The 17,248-nt window shown below is 43.3% G+C and overlaps 1 protein-coding gene across 5 annotated transcripts in view; it reads left to right on the forward strand.

The window, feature by feature from the left end:
* The window catches only part of SEC24C (SEC24 homolog C, COPII coat complex component), a 77,099-nt gene that overhangs the window by 24,668 nt on the left and 35,183 nt on the right, over positions 1 to 17,248 (forward strand). For 3 of the 5 annotated variants that reach the window (XM_053312157.1, XM_053312160.1, XM_053312158.1), the window contains 6 exons: positions 2,750 to 2,928; positions 4,682 to 5,155; positions 7,578 to 7,708; positions 9,404 to 9,472; positions 12,308 to 12,419; positions 15,098 to 15,225. In XM_053312157.1, the coding sequence (XP_053168132.1) occupies positions 2,750 to 2,928; positions 4,682 to 5,155; positions 7,578 to 7,708; positions 9,404 to 9,472; positions 12,308 to 12,419; positions 15,098 to 15,225 (1,093 nt within the window). The remainder of the gene's footprint in view (positions 1 to 2,749; positions 2,929 to 4,681; positions 5,156 to 7,577; positions 7,709 to 9,403; positions 9,473 to 12,307; positions 12,420 to 15,097; positions 15,226 to 17,248) is intronic. The other 2 variants (XM_053312159.1, XM_053312161.1) reach the window with 1 other exon arrangement.

Raw genomic sequence — 17,248 nt, forward strand, 5'->3', positions numbered from 1 at the left:
AAGAAGATGCTCTAGGCCCTGAACATCTTGGTTGCCCTCTTCTGCACCTTTTCCAGTTCTACAATGTCCTCCTTAAGATATGGTGACCAGAACTGTACACAGTACTCCAAATGTGGCTGCATTTTGATGCTTTTAGCTAAATGTTCCTCATATACTCTTTTCAGCTCTCCTTGCATTTCTTTTGCCAGAGTTTGTATTCCTTCCTGTTCTCTTCATTTGGGCAGGTCTTCCATTTTCTGAAGGAAGTCTTCTTCCCCTTTATAGCTGACTTGACTTGACTTGTTAGCCATGCTGGTATCCATGTGGACTTGGTGGTACCTTCCCTCCTTTTTGGTATACATTCTAACTGAGCTTCTAGTATTGTCATTTTAAATCAACTCCATGCTTTCTGGAGCAAAGTGACTCTCCTGATTTTTACCCAGTCTACATGTGGGTAATTGATGTCACTCATTATTACAGCTCTGTCTCTCTTTGACGCCTCCCTCATTTCCTTCTGCAAGTCCCAGTCATTGTCAGCATTTTTGATCCGGAGGGCGATAGCATATCCCTAGTACAACATTCCCCTTCAGGGTTTATATTGTCACCCACAGAGTTTCTGTGGAGGACTCCGGTCTTCCTAGGTTTTCTCATTTGTTAGATTCTATCCGTTCTTTAACATACAGTGCTACTCCACCCCCAATTTGCCACTCCCTGTCCTTTGAATAGAGTTTATATCCAGGAATAACTGTATCCCACTGGTTCTCACTGTACCACTATGTTTCCGTTATTCCTACTGTTATTAGCAACCAATCACTCCAGCTTACCCATCTTAGCTCAGAGACTTCTGGCACTGGCATATAAGCACCCACATCCTTCTGTCTGCTCTTTCTCTGGTTCTACTCTGTCCCCTTCTGTTTTATCAGAAGCATTTACACCCTCACACCTTAAGGGATGGTATTTGCTGAACTGGATAGTGCCCAGATCCTGCCTGCTATCCCCCAGGCATCATTTTAAAAGCTGCTCTGCGACCTTTGATTTTAAGCACCAGCAGTCTCAGAGCCTGTCCCTTTTGTAAATGCTTATTTTGTCCCAAAATGTATCACAGTGCCTAACAAATCTAAACCCCTCCTCAGAGCACCACCGGCTCATCCACGACTTTTGCCCATCAAGCAAATAGTCATACATGCAACACTCTGCAGTACACTCAGAAGCGCCCCCCCCCCCCCCCGCTGGCTTCCTGTTTTCATGACTGGTTCTGTTGGCTGTTTAGTGTATTTGGAGATGGTTTATTTGAAAGTTAGGTCTTAGCTGCAGTTGTCAGCTATTCAACAGTTTAAACTTTTTCTTGAGAATATGAAAGAGTAGTACTTACCTTCAATTCCCACTAGGCTCCTTGTGATCAAGGGGGCTCCTTTCAAGCTCCCCCACACACTTCCCTGCTAAACTCCATGCAAAACTCCCATGACCAGTATTCCCTCTAACAGGTTCCCAGATGTTGTTGACTATAATGCCCATAATCCTCCCCAACCAAAGGCTATTGCAGCTAGGGATGCTGGAAGTTGTAGTCAACAAAATCTGGGAATCCCTGTTAGAGGGAACACTGCCCATGACCCTGTTTGCTTAGTTCTGTTCACTAATTTCCCTGGTTGTTGCCCTTTATGTAGAGAGTAGGCTTTAAATTGAGGCAAATGGGCTCTACAGGAATGTGGCCCCTCCCACAAGGTGTGACTCATCTCAGCCCTAGCTGGCTCCTTCCCTGTCTCTCTCCAGGCAAGGGAGAAATTAAAACTGAATGCTATATAGCTCCCAAAATAAGCCCTGGTGTGTGTGTGTGTGTGTGTGTGTGTGTGTGTGTGTGTGTGTGTGTGTGTGTGCGCGCGCACACACACACACACACCTCTTCCCAAAAGAGATACCAGCCCCCCACATCTCCCCCTCCGTTTGTTTGAAGAAAAGGTATTTTTAAAGAAAAGCTTGCTACCTTCTCGGGTTGCTTCTTGCCTTCCCAGAATAGACTGTTGAATAGATGACAACTCAAGAAGCATTGCTGCTATTCTTGCTAAAATATTAAAGTTTATTGCAAAAGAGATCCTTTGTGATCCAAATAATTGTTTTTATATTTGTCAAAGGGCTTGTGGAAGATGTGTACATTTGGTTCCATCACATACACATGCAGAAATTTTTTAGAGGTGGTAATCCAGCAGTTATGTTTTCCAGGAGGAATTGTTAATTGGTGTTGGTGGTATTGAAATCTTAATGCTCTTAGTGATATTATTCTAAAGAGGACAATGGTCCTTCAGAAACAGCTGGTATATCATGAAACCGTGGAAAATCTTTCCTCGATTTAGTCTTCAAATTGAATAGACACCTGAGAATATTTCAACCCTAGTGTTGGAGACTTTGATCTGGTTCAGACGATATCCTGATTGGGCCGATTAAAATGCATAGAGAAGTATCATGGGCACACGCATATCTTGCTCTGTCAGCATGCTGTCATCTAATTGTGGGGTGGCAGGGGTAGAGTTAGTTTGAGCTGCCTCTCTATACATGTTTTAAATACTATTAATACCTGTACTAGAAAGCTTAGGTGCCTGAAGTTCTGTTGGTGTGATCAGCTTCACAAAAAGGCTTTAGGAACTCCTTCTTCTTAAAACGGTAATGCCACTGAGAAGAACTACTTTGCCATGTGGTACAGAACTAAGTGCAAGCAGTAATATTGGTTCATGCAACAAAGAGCTGCCCTTACTCTGTCCTCTTGTTTCCTCCTCAGACCATCTGCTTCTCAACAGTTCATGCCAGGCACAGCACCCACTTCTATTAGCCAGCCAGCTACTTTCCAGCAATATGGTCCCCCTCCAACGAGCACGCAACAACTGACTAATAATATGGCAGGAATGCAGATAAGCAGTGTTTCAACCTCTGTTCCTCCTCCAGCTGGACTGGGCTATGGTGAGTTACTAGAACACTTGAATACAGTTTGCTGTGTGGATTTTGCTCTGGAATTCTTGAATAAAGGATCTTCCTTGTAGGCTGTCTCCATTCTCCAAATGCTATACAGTACAGTGTAGAAAAGTAGGTCTAGATGTTGCAAGTATTGCATGCTAAGGCATCAACTCTTCGCTGGATTCCACAGTTATTGAATATATAAAATCATTTCAAGATGTTGAGCAAGCCTTCAATCACTGCTTTCACTTAGTTATGCTGGCTGGCCCCTTTTTTTAACAGTGTAATTTTGATACTTGTATTAAAAACCTGGGACAAATATATTGACTGTATACAGGTAAGGCACATACTGGTTTTATTAATGTTTTGAAATGTGTTTCAACACCAGTGAAGAATTGGGGTTCTTGGGGAAACCGAAAATAAAAGATATGCATTTAATAAAAGGTAGGCCAGTGCAAATGAGTCCTTATGTGGAATAAATTGATCATACATGTCCTCTGTGTTTTTATTGTTATATTGTATCAGAATATACTCACATATTAAATGTACTTCCAAGAGAATTGAAAAACAGGAATGACATAGGCAAAAGTGAATAATTTAAAATTCAGTTGCATTTTTTGAGAGAATTATAGGAAATGAAAGTTTGTGTTGTGGAGTCGGTGTCAACTCCTGGCGACCACAGAGCCATGTGGTTTTCTTGGTAGAATACAGGAGTGGTTTACCATTGCCTTCTCCTGTGTAGTATGAGAAGATGCCTTTCAGCACCTTCCTATAGCACTGCTTCCCGATATAGGAGTTTCCCATATTCTGGGAAACACACCGTGGATACTCAAGGTTGCCATGGGTCCTGTCCCACCCCCCCCCCCCCAGCGCATAGCCGAGGTTTACCCGACCACGGATATGCAAATCCGCAGATATCGAGGTCTGCCTGTAGTAAGTTTATTTTATAGACACACCATAAAATTAACAACAAAAGATTTGAAGGCAAAGGTCTGGTCGTCTCCCCCCAGCTCAAACACACAGGTAGACTGACTGACTTATTGAGGTGGAATATCTAAAATGGTTGATTGGAATAATCTAGTAAATCCTGCTTCCCTGTAGTTCTTCATTCTATGTAGATTCAGCAGACAGTAATCTGTTCCTGACTAGCACTTTCCAGGCTGTTCTGGCAGCATCACAGCTCACCAGGGTCCTCTGTCTAAACAATGCCTGGATTTTGCCTCTTGGCAGCAGGAAATTCCCTCCCTCCCCCGCTCCCCCCTGGTGACACTAGACTTAGAGCTCACCTGGGCTGGCCTTGCCACTATTCCAGCTGTGCTTACTCCTGTGCAGGCTTGGCAATGGAGAGGGGAGCTGTTACAGAGCCAAATTATTACTGCCTCAGCAGTTCAACATGGCTTTGCTTCCATCACATAGAGTTGTGAATGGTGGAAGTGAACAAAGATGTTCCTTGGTTCTGGATGGAAACAAATTAGTGCACGATACCTTATATGGCTAATTTTTAAGAATATTCTTTTAAATTCTGTTTCCCTAGCACTGGAGATCATGAAAGCACTAGTGCTTTAGTACTAATAGGTATTGAAGCTGGCTTGCTATTAAGTGTCTGTCCTGTGCATTCTTCTTGAAGTAGCTTGGAATGCATATTTAAGAACAGGGGCTTAGATATTATTGTAGATACAAATGACTGTACATGCTCGGAGAATGAGCAGCATTTTTACCAATGATTAATTGTGGCCATAATCTCGCTTCTGTTTCTCAGGTCCCCTAACATCAGTTCCACCTGCCTCAGGAAGCTTTACATCAACTGGATCTGGGCAATACGTGTCATATTCAAGCCAAGGACCACCACGTCCTAACTTGCCCCATGGATTGCCTCCTACCAGCTTGTCTCAGGGTCTTCCCATAGCACAGCCTGCTGTTTCTGGTCCTCCAACATCAGCCCTGCGCCTTCCCTCTCAAGCTTCTGGGTTTGCCCCACCACCAACTTCTGCTGGGGTTGGAACTTCCAATTATCCTCCTGCTGCAGGAGTTTCAAGGCTTCCCACAATACAGGGTGCATCGTTACCCGGTCAAACAGTCGCTGGATTGCTTGCTTCACAACCAAATCATGTGACCTCACCGCCACCTCAGCCGTCTTTGGCAGGGCCACCCCCTGGGCCACCAATTACAGGCTTGCAAGGACCACCACCTCCCACCCATCCTCCCCAACCAGGCTATCAGTTGCAACAGAATGGTATGTTTAGTGCATTGAGAGGAGAGGTGGGAATTCGAGCTTAGTAGGATTTTACTCTTAATCAATTAGATTGGATAGTTGCACTTGTGTTCAGTACCTCTCTTCCTCTAAAACATGTTGAATGGGAATGGGCAACTTTCAGATAACTGAACTGTGTAAACTGTGCTTTTCTTCCATTATCTAATTCCTAGGAAAACAATGAACTCTAGGAAGGGTACTCTTGGTTCCAGATGTGTGTTAGGTGTGTTCTGTTTTTTAAACTGCTCTTCCATATAGGCCAGGGATTTACAACCTCTCAGAAGTGGTGTGCCAAAGCAGTGTCAGCTTGAGCACTGTCGACGCCACACCACTGATGGCCATGCCCCTGACGCAGATGCCAGCATCAAGGGGCTGGGCCAGCTCTACCCCAGCTCCCTCGCACATCACCTTTTCCTTCTGCTCACTTGCATTCCACACCCGCCCACGGACGGTTTGATGGGGGAAGGTGTGCAAGGGAGGTCAGGTGGTCGTGGCTGACCCTGACCAAGGCACTGGGCAAACTCCACTCCACCTTCCTGCTATAGGGTGAGATCCTAAATGTAAGAGGTTAATAAGCCTGTTAACCACAGACTGCTTTTTCTGCATTCAGAAGATGGATACTTGTAAAATTAAATTTGCTTTGCTTCCTGAATTCCATTTATTTAATGAATAAATGGATGAGACGGGTGCCTATAACTTTCATAGTAACTATTTGCTCCTCTCTAGTAGGGGTGTGCACGGAACCGCGGAGCTGCGGTCCGGCACTGGGGTGGGGGGTTCCATTAAGGGCGGGGGTGGGTTTACTTACCCCTCCCGCTGCTTTCCACCTTTGGCGCCGTATTCTCTGTAACAATGGGGCGGCAGGATACCTCCCTGCCGCCCCTTTCCCCGCTTGACTGCGCGCCGGCTGCTCAGCTTTCCTTGCTTGACTGCAAAAGGCTTTAAGAAGCCTTTTGCGTGCACTCCGCTCCTGTAGCAATCGGGGCGGCAGGATACCTCCCTGCTGCCCCTTTCCTTGCTTGGCTCGGATGGGTGCCATTTTATTCCCTCGAACTCTAAGCCTGGTACTATCTTGTGGGAGGGGAGACCAGTTATGCAGCTCCCCCCTGCAGCCCAGTCAGCAGCTCCAAACTCTCCGGTGCAGATGGAACAGCCAGAAATCGTTCCAGTGCCTGTGAGTAATGTGGATCGGGGGAGTAATGACAGAAACAATCACCCTCTATCAGATGTTACATTCAAGTGGCTCAGGGAGTTTATTGCTAAAGAGTTCCACACCCTCGTCCCTTCCCTTCACTCGGTACCCCTTCCTCCCTGCTCCTAGCAGGAGAGCCATCCTAAAAGACCCAGAGCCCCTTCCAAGCCCTTTTTGTCCTCCTCTCCCAACTGCTCCGCTCCTGTAGCAATCAGGGCGGCAGGATACCTCCCTGCTGCCCCTTTCCTTGCTTGACTGCAAAAGGCTTTAAGAAGCCTTTTGCGCGCGCATGCACGCAAAAAGCCTTTTGCAGTCAAGCAAGGAAAGGGGCGGCAGGGAGGTATCCTGCCGCCCCACTGTTACAGAGAATACGGCGCCAAAGGTGGAAAGCGGTGGGAGGGGTAAGTAAACCCTCCCCCGCCCTTGATGGAACCCCCCACCCCAATCTGTCCGAACCCAAACCGCCCATCCCCGGACCGGTTCGGAGGCCTCTAGAATGGCCTCCGAACTGGTTCGTGCACATCCCTACTCTCTAGAGAGGTCTATTTACTAATAAATTGTGCTGCAAGAGGATTTTGTGGGGAACAAGGGAGCCATGATCACTGATAGGGAAGAGTGAGGAAGAGTGTCTACGAGGAAGCCTGAAAGGTTAGAACGCAAGGATTTTGTGGTGCTGAAACCAGTGATGTCCAAATCTTATGACCCCATGAATACGTGGAACACTTCAGGAAGAAAATATAAAATGCACAGTAATTCATAATTGTAGTTGCAGGTTGTGCTGCTTCATCGTAGAGTTCTTATAAGTGATAGGGGAGCAATATGAATCTCCAAATCAGTGGAGTTGGAGCATGAGGTCCCTGTGGCAAGGAGATGACACTTGTCATTTGCAAGCTTCTTTTTCTTCCTTGCTTATCTGCAGAAAAATGTTGCAGTTGTGTTGTTGGATAAGTGTTAAAAATAGTTAGCCTCACATCACATAGAACATACTCATTTACAGACATGAGAAGATATGTTAGTTTAAAATTTGTTCATTCAGAGTTTCAACAAAGTGATTTATTTTTGTTCAAATCACAGCTTGCAGTTGTGCCTTCAGAATGTTGCATGGATGGTGATTGGAAAACAGATATAAGTGTTTATAAAAGATATGTTTACTATCAAAATGGATTAATTTTAGTTCCAGTAAACCCTTAATTCTAGTATACCTTTTTCTAGGGTCCTTTGGTCAAAATAGAGGCACCCAGCCAAACTATGGTGCAGCTTACAGTGGGCCAGCAAATTATGCGAGTCAGCCTGGACCACCACCTCCACCAAAACGTCTTGATCCAGACTCCATTCCTAGCCCAGTAAGTTTGTTACATCCATTTTATAGTAGAATAGCCTCTTATAGATAGTAAATGATGCTGAGGAGAAAAACATGTGTTTTTGTAGCTTTTGTCCATGTAGCTTTTGTTCATTAATACATGTGCTTTTACACATTACATTTTTGGTCTGTGTGGGCATTCCTGACCATCTTTAGGGATGTGTTCATATAGACCAATGTAGTGTTAACTGGAGGATTGCAAGACTAGTCTGCAGTAGTTTCTGTGATCCCATCATCTGGAAAAGGATCATGGGATTGAGTGTGGATTGAATCTGTGATTGCCTGGTTCATATGCTGTTTGTCTACATAAACAATCATGATCAGAGTGTGCTCTTGTATTAAAAAAACAAAGGTGGTTTGAACTGACCTGTTGACTCTTCAAATGTGTGTATGGGCATTGTGTGTGAAATGTGGGTCATTAATTTACTTGACTTATCATGCCACTTGACAGTTGACTATCACATCATTTCGGGTGAAGTGTAATGGTTCCCCGTCCATTAACCATCCTAGAATGATGACCCCAGCTAGCATAACAGTGTATTATGCAAGTGACCAGTGCAAGCTGCACATTGTAACCTGGGTCCAAAGAACTGTGGCACCTTGTTGCACGTCCCCAAGGAAGGTTTGGATTTGTCTCTTGATCTACACACCCTGTTGTATGCCAAGATGGCAAACCTCTTTTGAAACTGAGAGGTGTTCAGAAGCAGTTTGTAACATGGCACGGAGGTCTGATATTCAAAGGGTGGGAGGAATTCCACTTGGCATGCTAAAATCCTTGGGCACATCAAGATAGCTCCTTGCCATTGACTCTTGGTATAAAACACAGAGGTCTGTTTAAGTATATGTATTGCAGCTTGCATCTCTGTTTAAGCAAATACCACAGCAGTCTATCCAGTTGTTGAAGATTCTGCTTGCTTTTGATTTGGTTTCTGGATGTCTCTGAACATAGTGTCTTGCAGAAAGAGCAAATATGTTGCTTAACCTGTATAAAGAATAATGGTGCAGATATTTGGTTTACTTCTCTGATTTGAAATGGCAGATTAACTGGGTTGTGAAGAAGAGCACTAAGCTTGAAATGGGCTTAGTTTCCAACTTAGTATTTGTATTCTTCTCAATTCCAGTGGTGTGTTGTTTTTTTAAAAGCCAAAAGTCTATAACTTCAGGTGGCAGCAGCGGTGGCTATTTCTTCAGAATAGCTGTTCTCTGTCTAGCTTTGTCCTCTTGCGCTAACCCAGCTTGCAGAAGATGAAATGATGCAGCCTTCTATGCTGTAAACTGAATTTGCTGCTTGGAAAGCATACAGTTCTATTAGTAACTTTGCTTCCTTCTCTGCCCTTCTTTTAAATGAAACAAGTTTTATCTGCTGCACCATGACCTTGAGACTACAGGTCTCCCAAGTCCAACTGAATAAGCTTATAAGCTGCCAACCTGGTCAAAGTGTTTAGTCTAAGCAACCTCCCAATAGGAAAGCAAGTTGGGGAGATAACATGTAGGACTGAAACTGATGTTCCTTTTCCCTCTTGTTGCATGAACTATTGTCCAGTATGCATATATCTAACCGTGATGGAAGCTGGGGCAGATAGGAGTAACACTGCTTGTTACTTTTGTTTTACTCTTCTCTCTTTTTTCCCTTTTTGTGGCAATGCTATGTTTTTTTCTTCTTTTTAAAACAAAAAAGCAATTCAATGAGCTGCCACCTCAGCAGAAACCCAGACACAGAATAGATCCAGATGCAATTCCTAGCCCAGTAAGTGCGGTGTCTCTCTGTCTGCTATTGTCTGCATGTTGGTGACTGCCTGTGTGTGTCTGCAAAGTAATCTTCCCCTTGCTAACCACTCCCTGGTGTTCGTCCTTCATCCTTTTCATCTTTTTCTGCTCACAACATTATGATAAACAAAATAATAAGAAATTCTTTTTACATCACAAATTGAAGGGGCAATAGAATTTGGCATTTTAGAGGTGGATCTTGAAGGGTTGTCTTCCTTCTATGAAATAGTCACATAAATAAAGTGCCTCTGAATATAAAGTTTCTATTTGACAATTATATAGTCTGAATAAGTTTTCAGTATAATCTACTAGGGACTCCTACTGAGCTATGTGCTCCTGAAATAAACAGGCTTTTAAAAAATGAGATCTATTGAAACAGAAGCTCCTAGTGGATTTTACATAAGCTGTATGTGCATATAGTATACATACACCCAGAGCCTATTCCTTGGCAGTGATCTGCTTAAATGTGTGTGCAAAGTTAGATCTTTTACACTCTCCAAAAAGAAAAGAGAAGAAATCACTCAAATTTGTTAGTGAAGTGCAGCATTCATTTGTTAGCTTCCTCATAATACAATTTCAAGGGTGAATATTTGAGGGGCAGTAGAAATGTTACGTGCAGTGAATCATCTGCTGTATTACTTAGATAAAAGCCAGGTTTGTAATAAACTTGTGAATGTCACTTATCTATTGCCCCTGTGTTGCTGTGCCTTGGGAACAGGCTGAGACTGGTCACAGCACTAAAATCTGTGGTGGTGTTGCCAACTTCAGTTGCATTGCAGAGCGGAGACAGAAAAGTTTCTTGGCATGATTGCTCATTCTTTGTACACAGTCTCTTTGTTGGCATGTTTCAGATCAAAGTGCGAGGGTGCCGATATTCCCATCATAGGAGGCATACTAAGTAATCTAAGCAAACATGAAGAGAGGGTTTCAGTTAAAGTAGGAAAGGTGAAGTACGATGACATATTAATGTTTAAAGGCAGTTAAATTACCAAATAAATTGAAGAGAACACTGCCACTCTTTTGTTGATCTTTTGGGTGGGATGGGGGAAGTTTCAGTATTTATAATGCAACCAATATTATTGGTGTCGGAATTATCTGGGTCCTGAAAGTTTGTGACTTGGGTTACAGACCCATCTGATACTTCTGGGATTAATTAACTTGTATTTAGTACCATCACGTTAATTTTGTACAGGTATTCAGAGTAACAGGAATCCTTACCTGAGAGGATTGTAGTTTAAGCTTGACAGAAGAGAAGTGAAGGAGACCTGATAAAGAATGAGTAAGCGTAGAGTAGTTTATTTGGTAGCAAAAGAGAGAGCCCTTAGTTATGGATGGTCCAGGCAAACTTTGCAGAGGTGTCTTATAAAAAGCAATATGCAGAAGATTACATTGACCTCACAGATGTGGAGATTATTTTCCAGACCTGGATCAGTGTGGGAAACGCAAAGCTAGCCAGTAGCAGTCCAGCTTGCCCAGAACTGATGTAGGAAGTATGGAGGGTGGGGGAGGAATGGGAGTTGTATAGCTGGATGCAAACTGATTCTTTATGGCTCAATAAGAGCGGAAAGTTATCCTGTGAAGCTTCAGTATGTGCCTATGGGCCAATAGGTTTTTATATTACGTTGCTACAGCAAGGATGAGGAAGCTGGTACAGAGGCTTGGGAACAAGGGAGCCATGATCACTGATAGGGAAGAGTGAGGAAGAGTGTCTACGAGGAAGCCTGAAAGGTTAGAACGCAAGAAGCTACATACATACAGCATGGCTGTAGCAAAAACCCGTTCATGGTACAGCAATGCTGGATTCCAGTTGAGCAGGGAAACAGGGAAGAGAAAGCATTGCTTAAAGACATTTGGAATGCAGTGGTTCCCAAATCTCTTCCACATAAGATCTTTTTAAAAAATGCATTGTTTTCCACCTAGGCCGTAAGCCTGTGTCTGGTTTGTACTGCTCAGACTGTAGCTGAAGATTCACATGACTGAATGTTCTTCCAGCTAGCAGTTGTGAAGGAGTTTTAGGCTAGCCTTCTCCTGGCATCTAAGCCTTCTGTGTGGATCTTTTTGTTGGGACGATCATATCGTATGAGCCCTCCTCTGCAGTCTGAAGTGGTATAACCCAGATAAAGGTTTAGCAGTGAGAAGAACTAGACTTTACTCTTAGGTGTTATAAAATAGCCAGTTTTACAGTTTGTTGCTTATCTTCTAATTGGAAACTTCTCGTACCTCATTTTTTTTTAATAAAAGCAAACTGAAGATAACGGCTACAGTTTGCTAAATGCTGCTCCATGAATTTTTAGACCTAGCTAAATGTGTAGCTGTAGTAAACATTGCTCATGTATGAGGAGCAGGAACTTTCTTGGGCCTTGGGTTTTAGATTATATCTTGGAATATACAACTACAACGAATATTTATATACCACTTTTCAACAAAAGTTCCCAAAGCGGTTTATATAGAGAAATAAATAAATAAATAAATATCCCTGTCCCCAAAGGGCTCACAATCTAAAAAGTAACATAAAAGAGACACCAGCAGCAGCTACTGGAGGAGTGCTGTGCTGGGGCTGGATAGGGCCAGTTGCTCTCCCCCTGCTCAGTAAAGAAAATAGGCTTTAACATGCCAATTGTATAACTAGCTTGGAATGGACTGTTTTCTTGTTTCCAAACCTGGCACAAGCCAATTGATAGAATCTTAAACCATGTTTAGTTTTCTCTCTAGTGACTGACTGCCAATCCTGTTTGGCGCCAAACATCTAAGTTGTATTATCTCTAATTATTGCGTAGCATCTTTGGCACTATTGACTTACTGCTTCTTATTCTAGATCCAGGTAATTGAAGATGACAAGAATAATCGTGGGTCAGAGCCATTTGTCACAGGAGTCCGTGGGCAAGTCCCACCCCTTGTTACTACAAATTTCTTGGTTAAAGATCAAGGTAAGTCAGACGACTGCCAAAAGGAAACAGAGTGGCATAGACACATAAATGATAGTGTGGCCTTTTGGGGCCACCAGAAGGTTTTGTTCCATCATGGTAGACACATCAGCTTCACGGGTTCAGGTGGTACTTAACAGGGCTGACAGTGCTTATGTTCAGAATTCGTTTGAGTATATTCAACTTTCAGAATAAAAAAGCAACCAACCCTGAATGCTACTACATAGAACTATTAGAAATACAAGTGAGTGGTGCTCAACCTATGGGCCTCCAGATATTGCTAAACTACAACTCCCATCAGCCCCAGCTACAATTTATTGTGGCTAGGGATAAGGGGAGTTATAGTTCAGCAACATCTAGAAGCCCCAGTTTGGGAACCACTACTGTAAAGGAATAGCAAAATTATGGTCCCAGGGCAAGGTTTGGTCAAGCAACTGTGCTAAAACTAAGCAAGCCTGAATTGGATTCTTGATCTAAATAGGAGATTCTCTATACACCAGCTTAACTTCCATAATGGAAGAAAGGTGGGCTATAAATGAAAGAAATCAAAGTTGGTGGTTTCTTAAAACCTTGTCGCTTTGTAAGTAGGGAGTGCACGAACTGTCTGACCAGTTCAGTGGCGGCGGGTATTTTTTAAGGCATTAGATTGTGCTCTTGCACACAAACACACACCGCCCCCCCCCCCCGGCTGGTGCTGTGCCCAAAATTGCTGGTGCAGAGCAGCAGCATACCTTCTTGCCGCCCCAGTCAGCGTCAGAGCGGAAGTGGCCAGTGTGCATGCATGATGTGCACGCACACACCTCCCATTTCCAGTCTGATGCTGACTGGAGTGGCAAGAAGGTATGCTGCCGCCAAGCACCAGCAATTTTGGGCATAGAGCCGATGGGGGAAATGCAGGAGGGGATAAGAACACCCTCCTGGTCCCTTAAAGGTAAACCCCCGCCACCGATTCATCCAAACTGCTGGACCACCGGACCGGTTTGGCGGTCCAGAAAAGGTTTCTAAAAGGCTTGTCTCTTTGTAAGTAGGGATGTGCGCAAACTGTCCGACCAACAGTTCAGCTCTGGTGTGTGTGTGTTACCTTTAAGGGACCGGGAGTGTGCTCTTACACACAACTCCACTGCGTTTGGAGGGCGGGGTGTCTGGTGGTCCAGAAAAAAGACCACCGAACTGGTTTGGGCACATCCCTGTTTGTAAGATCAACTGGTGGAGTGGCTCCTTAACTTGAAAACTAGCATTAGTAAAGGGGCTGTGTAGCTTTAAAAATTAGTTGACTGTATCATGAACTTCCATAGAAATTACCTACTTCAATAGTTCAAGCACTAATTTTTGAGTATACAAATGCCAGTCATATCAAGCCTGGTTATAAAACTTGTACAGTTGCTGAATATTTGCAGTAGGGAGGATGCCACAAGCAAATGGACTAGTTTGGACCCAGTGAAGTTCTCAAAGCCTCTCTGTTAGTTTGTTCATTCATTCAGTTTATATACCGCTTTTCATTAAAATCTCGAAGCGGTTTACAATATAATTAAAACACTGCATAATTAAAATACAAAGCTACAGATCTCAAAAATTCAAATACATAATACTAAAGTACAGATAATAAAAATGTTTAAAAATCTCTATATAATAATGTAATAACCCATAACATTATAATACATAACACAACTTGTTTGGTATTGGGGAGGAATGGTTTTGGTGATCAGTAAAGCTGCACAACAAATCTATTGCCAACATAGATTTGGCATACTATGTTGGCATCAGCACTACTTCTCTAGATATTTGTTTATCAGCTGGGTCCATATCCAGCCTTCCTCATAAAGGAGTTTTATGCATTAGTGAAAACAGAAGAAATTGCTGCCTAGAACGTTTAGTGTGTGGCTCAATATGTCCTAGATGCCACTGTGCCTTACAATCTCTACCTATCTGCCCATTTTCTTCCTGCATCCCTTCTCTCTCTTGTTTGGCTAATTGGCAGAATTGCACCATAAAGAACCACATAGAGAGCTTTCCCCCCGATGGTTGTTCCCCCTAATTCTCAGGCATTGCTCTTCTTAACTGCATTCTGGCTAGGAGCCAGCAAAAATCACTCGGAACTTGACACTCCCAAACAACAGCTTTGTGTCAGCCCAGTCTGGGGAATACTTCCAATTTTTTATTTGGCTATGCTTATAATTCACATGAGCTCATTTGTAAGTAAAGCCAACTCCATTCACATTTCTCCCATAATGAGGGTAACTTTTGAGCTTGGATCCAACAGACCACTTATGGCACGTTGTTTGTTGAAATGGGGCTTTCTCCCTGCCTCTTCCCTCTCAGAACTGACCCTGAGGTTGGTGGACCCTTGGAAGTGGCATGCAATAGGATGCAGGGACTGCAGATGTGGGGGTGGGGGGAGTAGTCTGAAAGAGTGGGATTCCATCACTTCCCCTTGCGAGCTTTCTGCTCACACTAGGTCTCTTTGGATCTACTCCTTGGTGTTTGGCTGACCCTGGGGTTATGTCTTGGCCAGCTCTCATTTTTCTACGTACATTCTTCTACGTAGAGGGTGAAGTGTAATCTAAACCCTGAACAAAGTATTTGAAACTATAGAGAGAATCTCAACATTGCATCTGTGCATAACTTGGCAGTTTGGTATCCATGTGTAAATGAAACTTCTCCTCTGTTGTTTCTTCTTCTAGGTAATGCAAGTCCCCGCTACATAAGATGTACATCCTATAATATCCCCTCCACTTCAGATATGGCTAAGCAGTCCCAAGTTCCCCTTGCAGCAGTCATCAAGCCATTGGCTACGCTTCCTACAGAAGAGGTGAGATCAGGATCCTGAATCCGCAGCTGAAAAGGCACAGTACTTTGAACAAATTTACTGTTGCCTAGGCCCAGTTCTCATGCACAGTCCCTAACACAATTGTCTCTGTTTCATGAATCTACCCAAATAAAAATTCTCAAATACATGTGTTCAAAAATATAGGCCATACAGTTACTCTGCCTGATCAAAAACATTTTTTAGTGAAATGACAACCTGGATCTCCTTGTTTGCCAACTGTTTTCCCTTAATTTTCCTGGGGAGCTAATTATAATTTGTCAATTTGCTGTTATACAACCAACTTGACTAGGCTGTTCATTGGCACTTTCGCTCAGTTGAATTCTTTCCATCTTACCCTTAATTGACTGCCTTATTCAGTGGTGTGCTGGTGCCAGCATCACTGCTGCTCTCCTATCCCCGTCTAGCCCAGCACTCTGCTCTATTCTTCTCCTCCACACTTCCTTCTGCTCCCTTCCCCTCTGTTTTTCTAAAAGTGCCAGAGGAGAGTAACAGAGGTGGCTAGTGGGCAGACTGCTGCTTCTGCCAATCCTCCGCTTGAAGTGATCACCTCACCCAGCCTTGTTAGTAGGTCAGCTGTGTTCAGATCCTGCAGTAGTGCACATTGAATCTTGCATACTTTGTACGCAGGTACAGTCTCTCATGCATAGCATCAGTGAAGTCTGTTCCTACCTACCCACCGCTCTTGCCCCAACCCAAGTTGTTAGGAAGATTTTGCTCCCACCATAACACTGTCTCCATATGCCACACTTCACTTTCTTTCATAGGAATCCCCACCTCTACTAGAAGTTGTTAGTGGCTCAAGCAGGCCAGTTTCTTCTCCTTTCTGCTCTATTTTATGGGTCCCTCTGCTCCAGGCACCTTCAACATTCCAATGGTCCAGTATTCCATTGTTTGTCAGGCTGTTGTTCATTTTTGACTTTTTCTCTTTGTTTGCAAAGTGATATACTTTTGCATGCTCTGAACAGGCAGAAACCGCTACCTTGCTTTTGGGCTGTCCTATTTCACTTCCAGACAGATAGGCATGAAATCAGCCAAGAGGGGAATGATGCTTATAGCCTGATTTAGCTGTTCGAGGCCTTGTATACTGAGCCAGAAAACATTCCATGGAGAGGAAAAATTACTGAATAGGAGTCCAGTTGCTAAAACTGTTAGTAATTCGGTTACTAACTGTTAGTAAATTCAGTCGTTGGCTTTTGAAGTCTGCTAATCTGAATCCTATTTAGGCTAATCCTTAAGTGATGGGACATGTTTAATTTGTGTGGCTCTGTTTTAAAAGTCAGATGCTTGTTGAGGAGGAGTGAGAGTGACTTGTGATAGCCAAACAAAAAGATTTTGCTAGCTTCATTCAGACCCTGGCTATGCAACCCTTTAAAAAGAAAAAATTGGCAAATGTTGCTTCCATTGTTCAGGAACTTGGCTGGCAGCTGCACCCTCCACCTGTTAAGGGAAACAGGACACTCTAAATCTGCTAATGTTTAGAAATATACAGGAGAAGGGTGTTTGTTTTTAAGTAGGGCCAACTTTCAGAGTAATTGAAATCCAGCACCTGCCCTTTAGAGATGTTTGCTTCTTAGTGCAAGCAGGCATTTGTTGGCCTTGAAAGGGGGCTGTTTGTTGTCTTAAAGACAGCATCTACAGCAGTTGCAATGCACTGAATACTTTTAGTCATATAGGTATTTAATTCCGATTCTCCATTATGAATAAAACTGTAATTTGCATTTATCTCTCCAATCAAGTTTCTGTTCAACTTTTCCCATAAGGAGTGTATATGCTTTTAGTTATAAAGAACTCTTCCCGATTAATTCTATGTAGCTCGAAGTTGCATGTTTCGTATAGTGGCAGAAGTTGTCCTCAGTAAAACATTTTGCTTTAGCCGTGCTATGTAGAATATTCACTGCGCATTGCAAAACTTCCCTCACACCGCTATATATGAACTTTTTGGTCATGAAGAAATGAGAAGTAGCCCAAAATGCTGCAAAGACAATAAGAGCCAATTGAGAGAATG

Source organism: Hemicordylus capensis, chromosome 3 (assembly GCF_027244095.1).
Source record: "Hemicordylus capensis ecotype Gifberg chromosome 3, rHemCap1.1.pri, whole genome shotgun sequence".
Lineage (NCBI taxonomy): Eukaryota > Metazoa > Chordata > Lepidosauria > Squamata > Cordylidae > Hemicordylus > Hemicordylus capensis.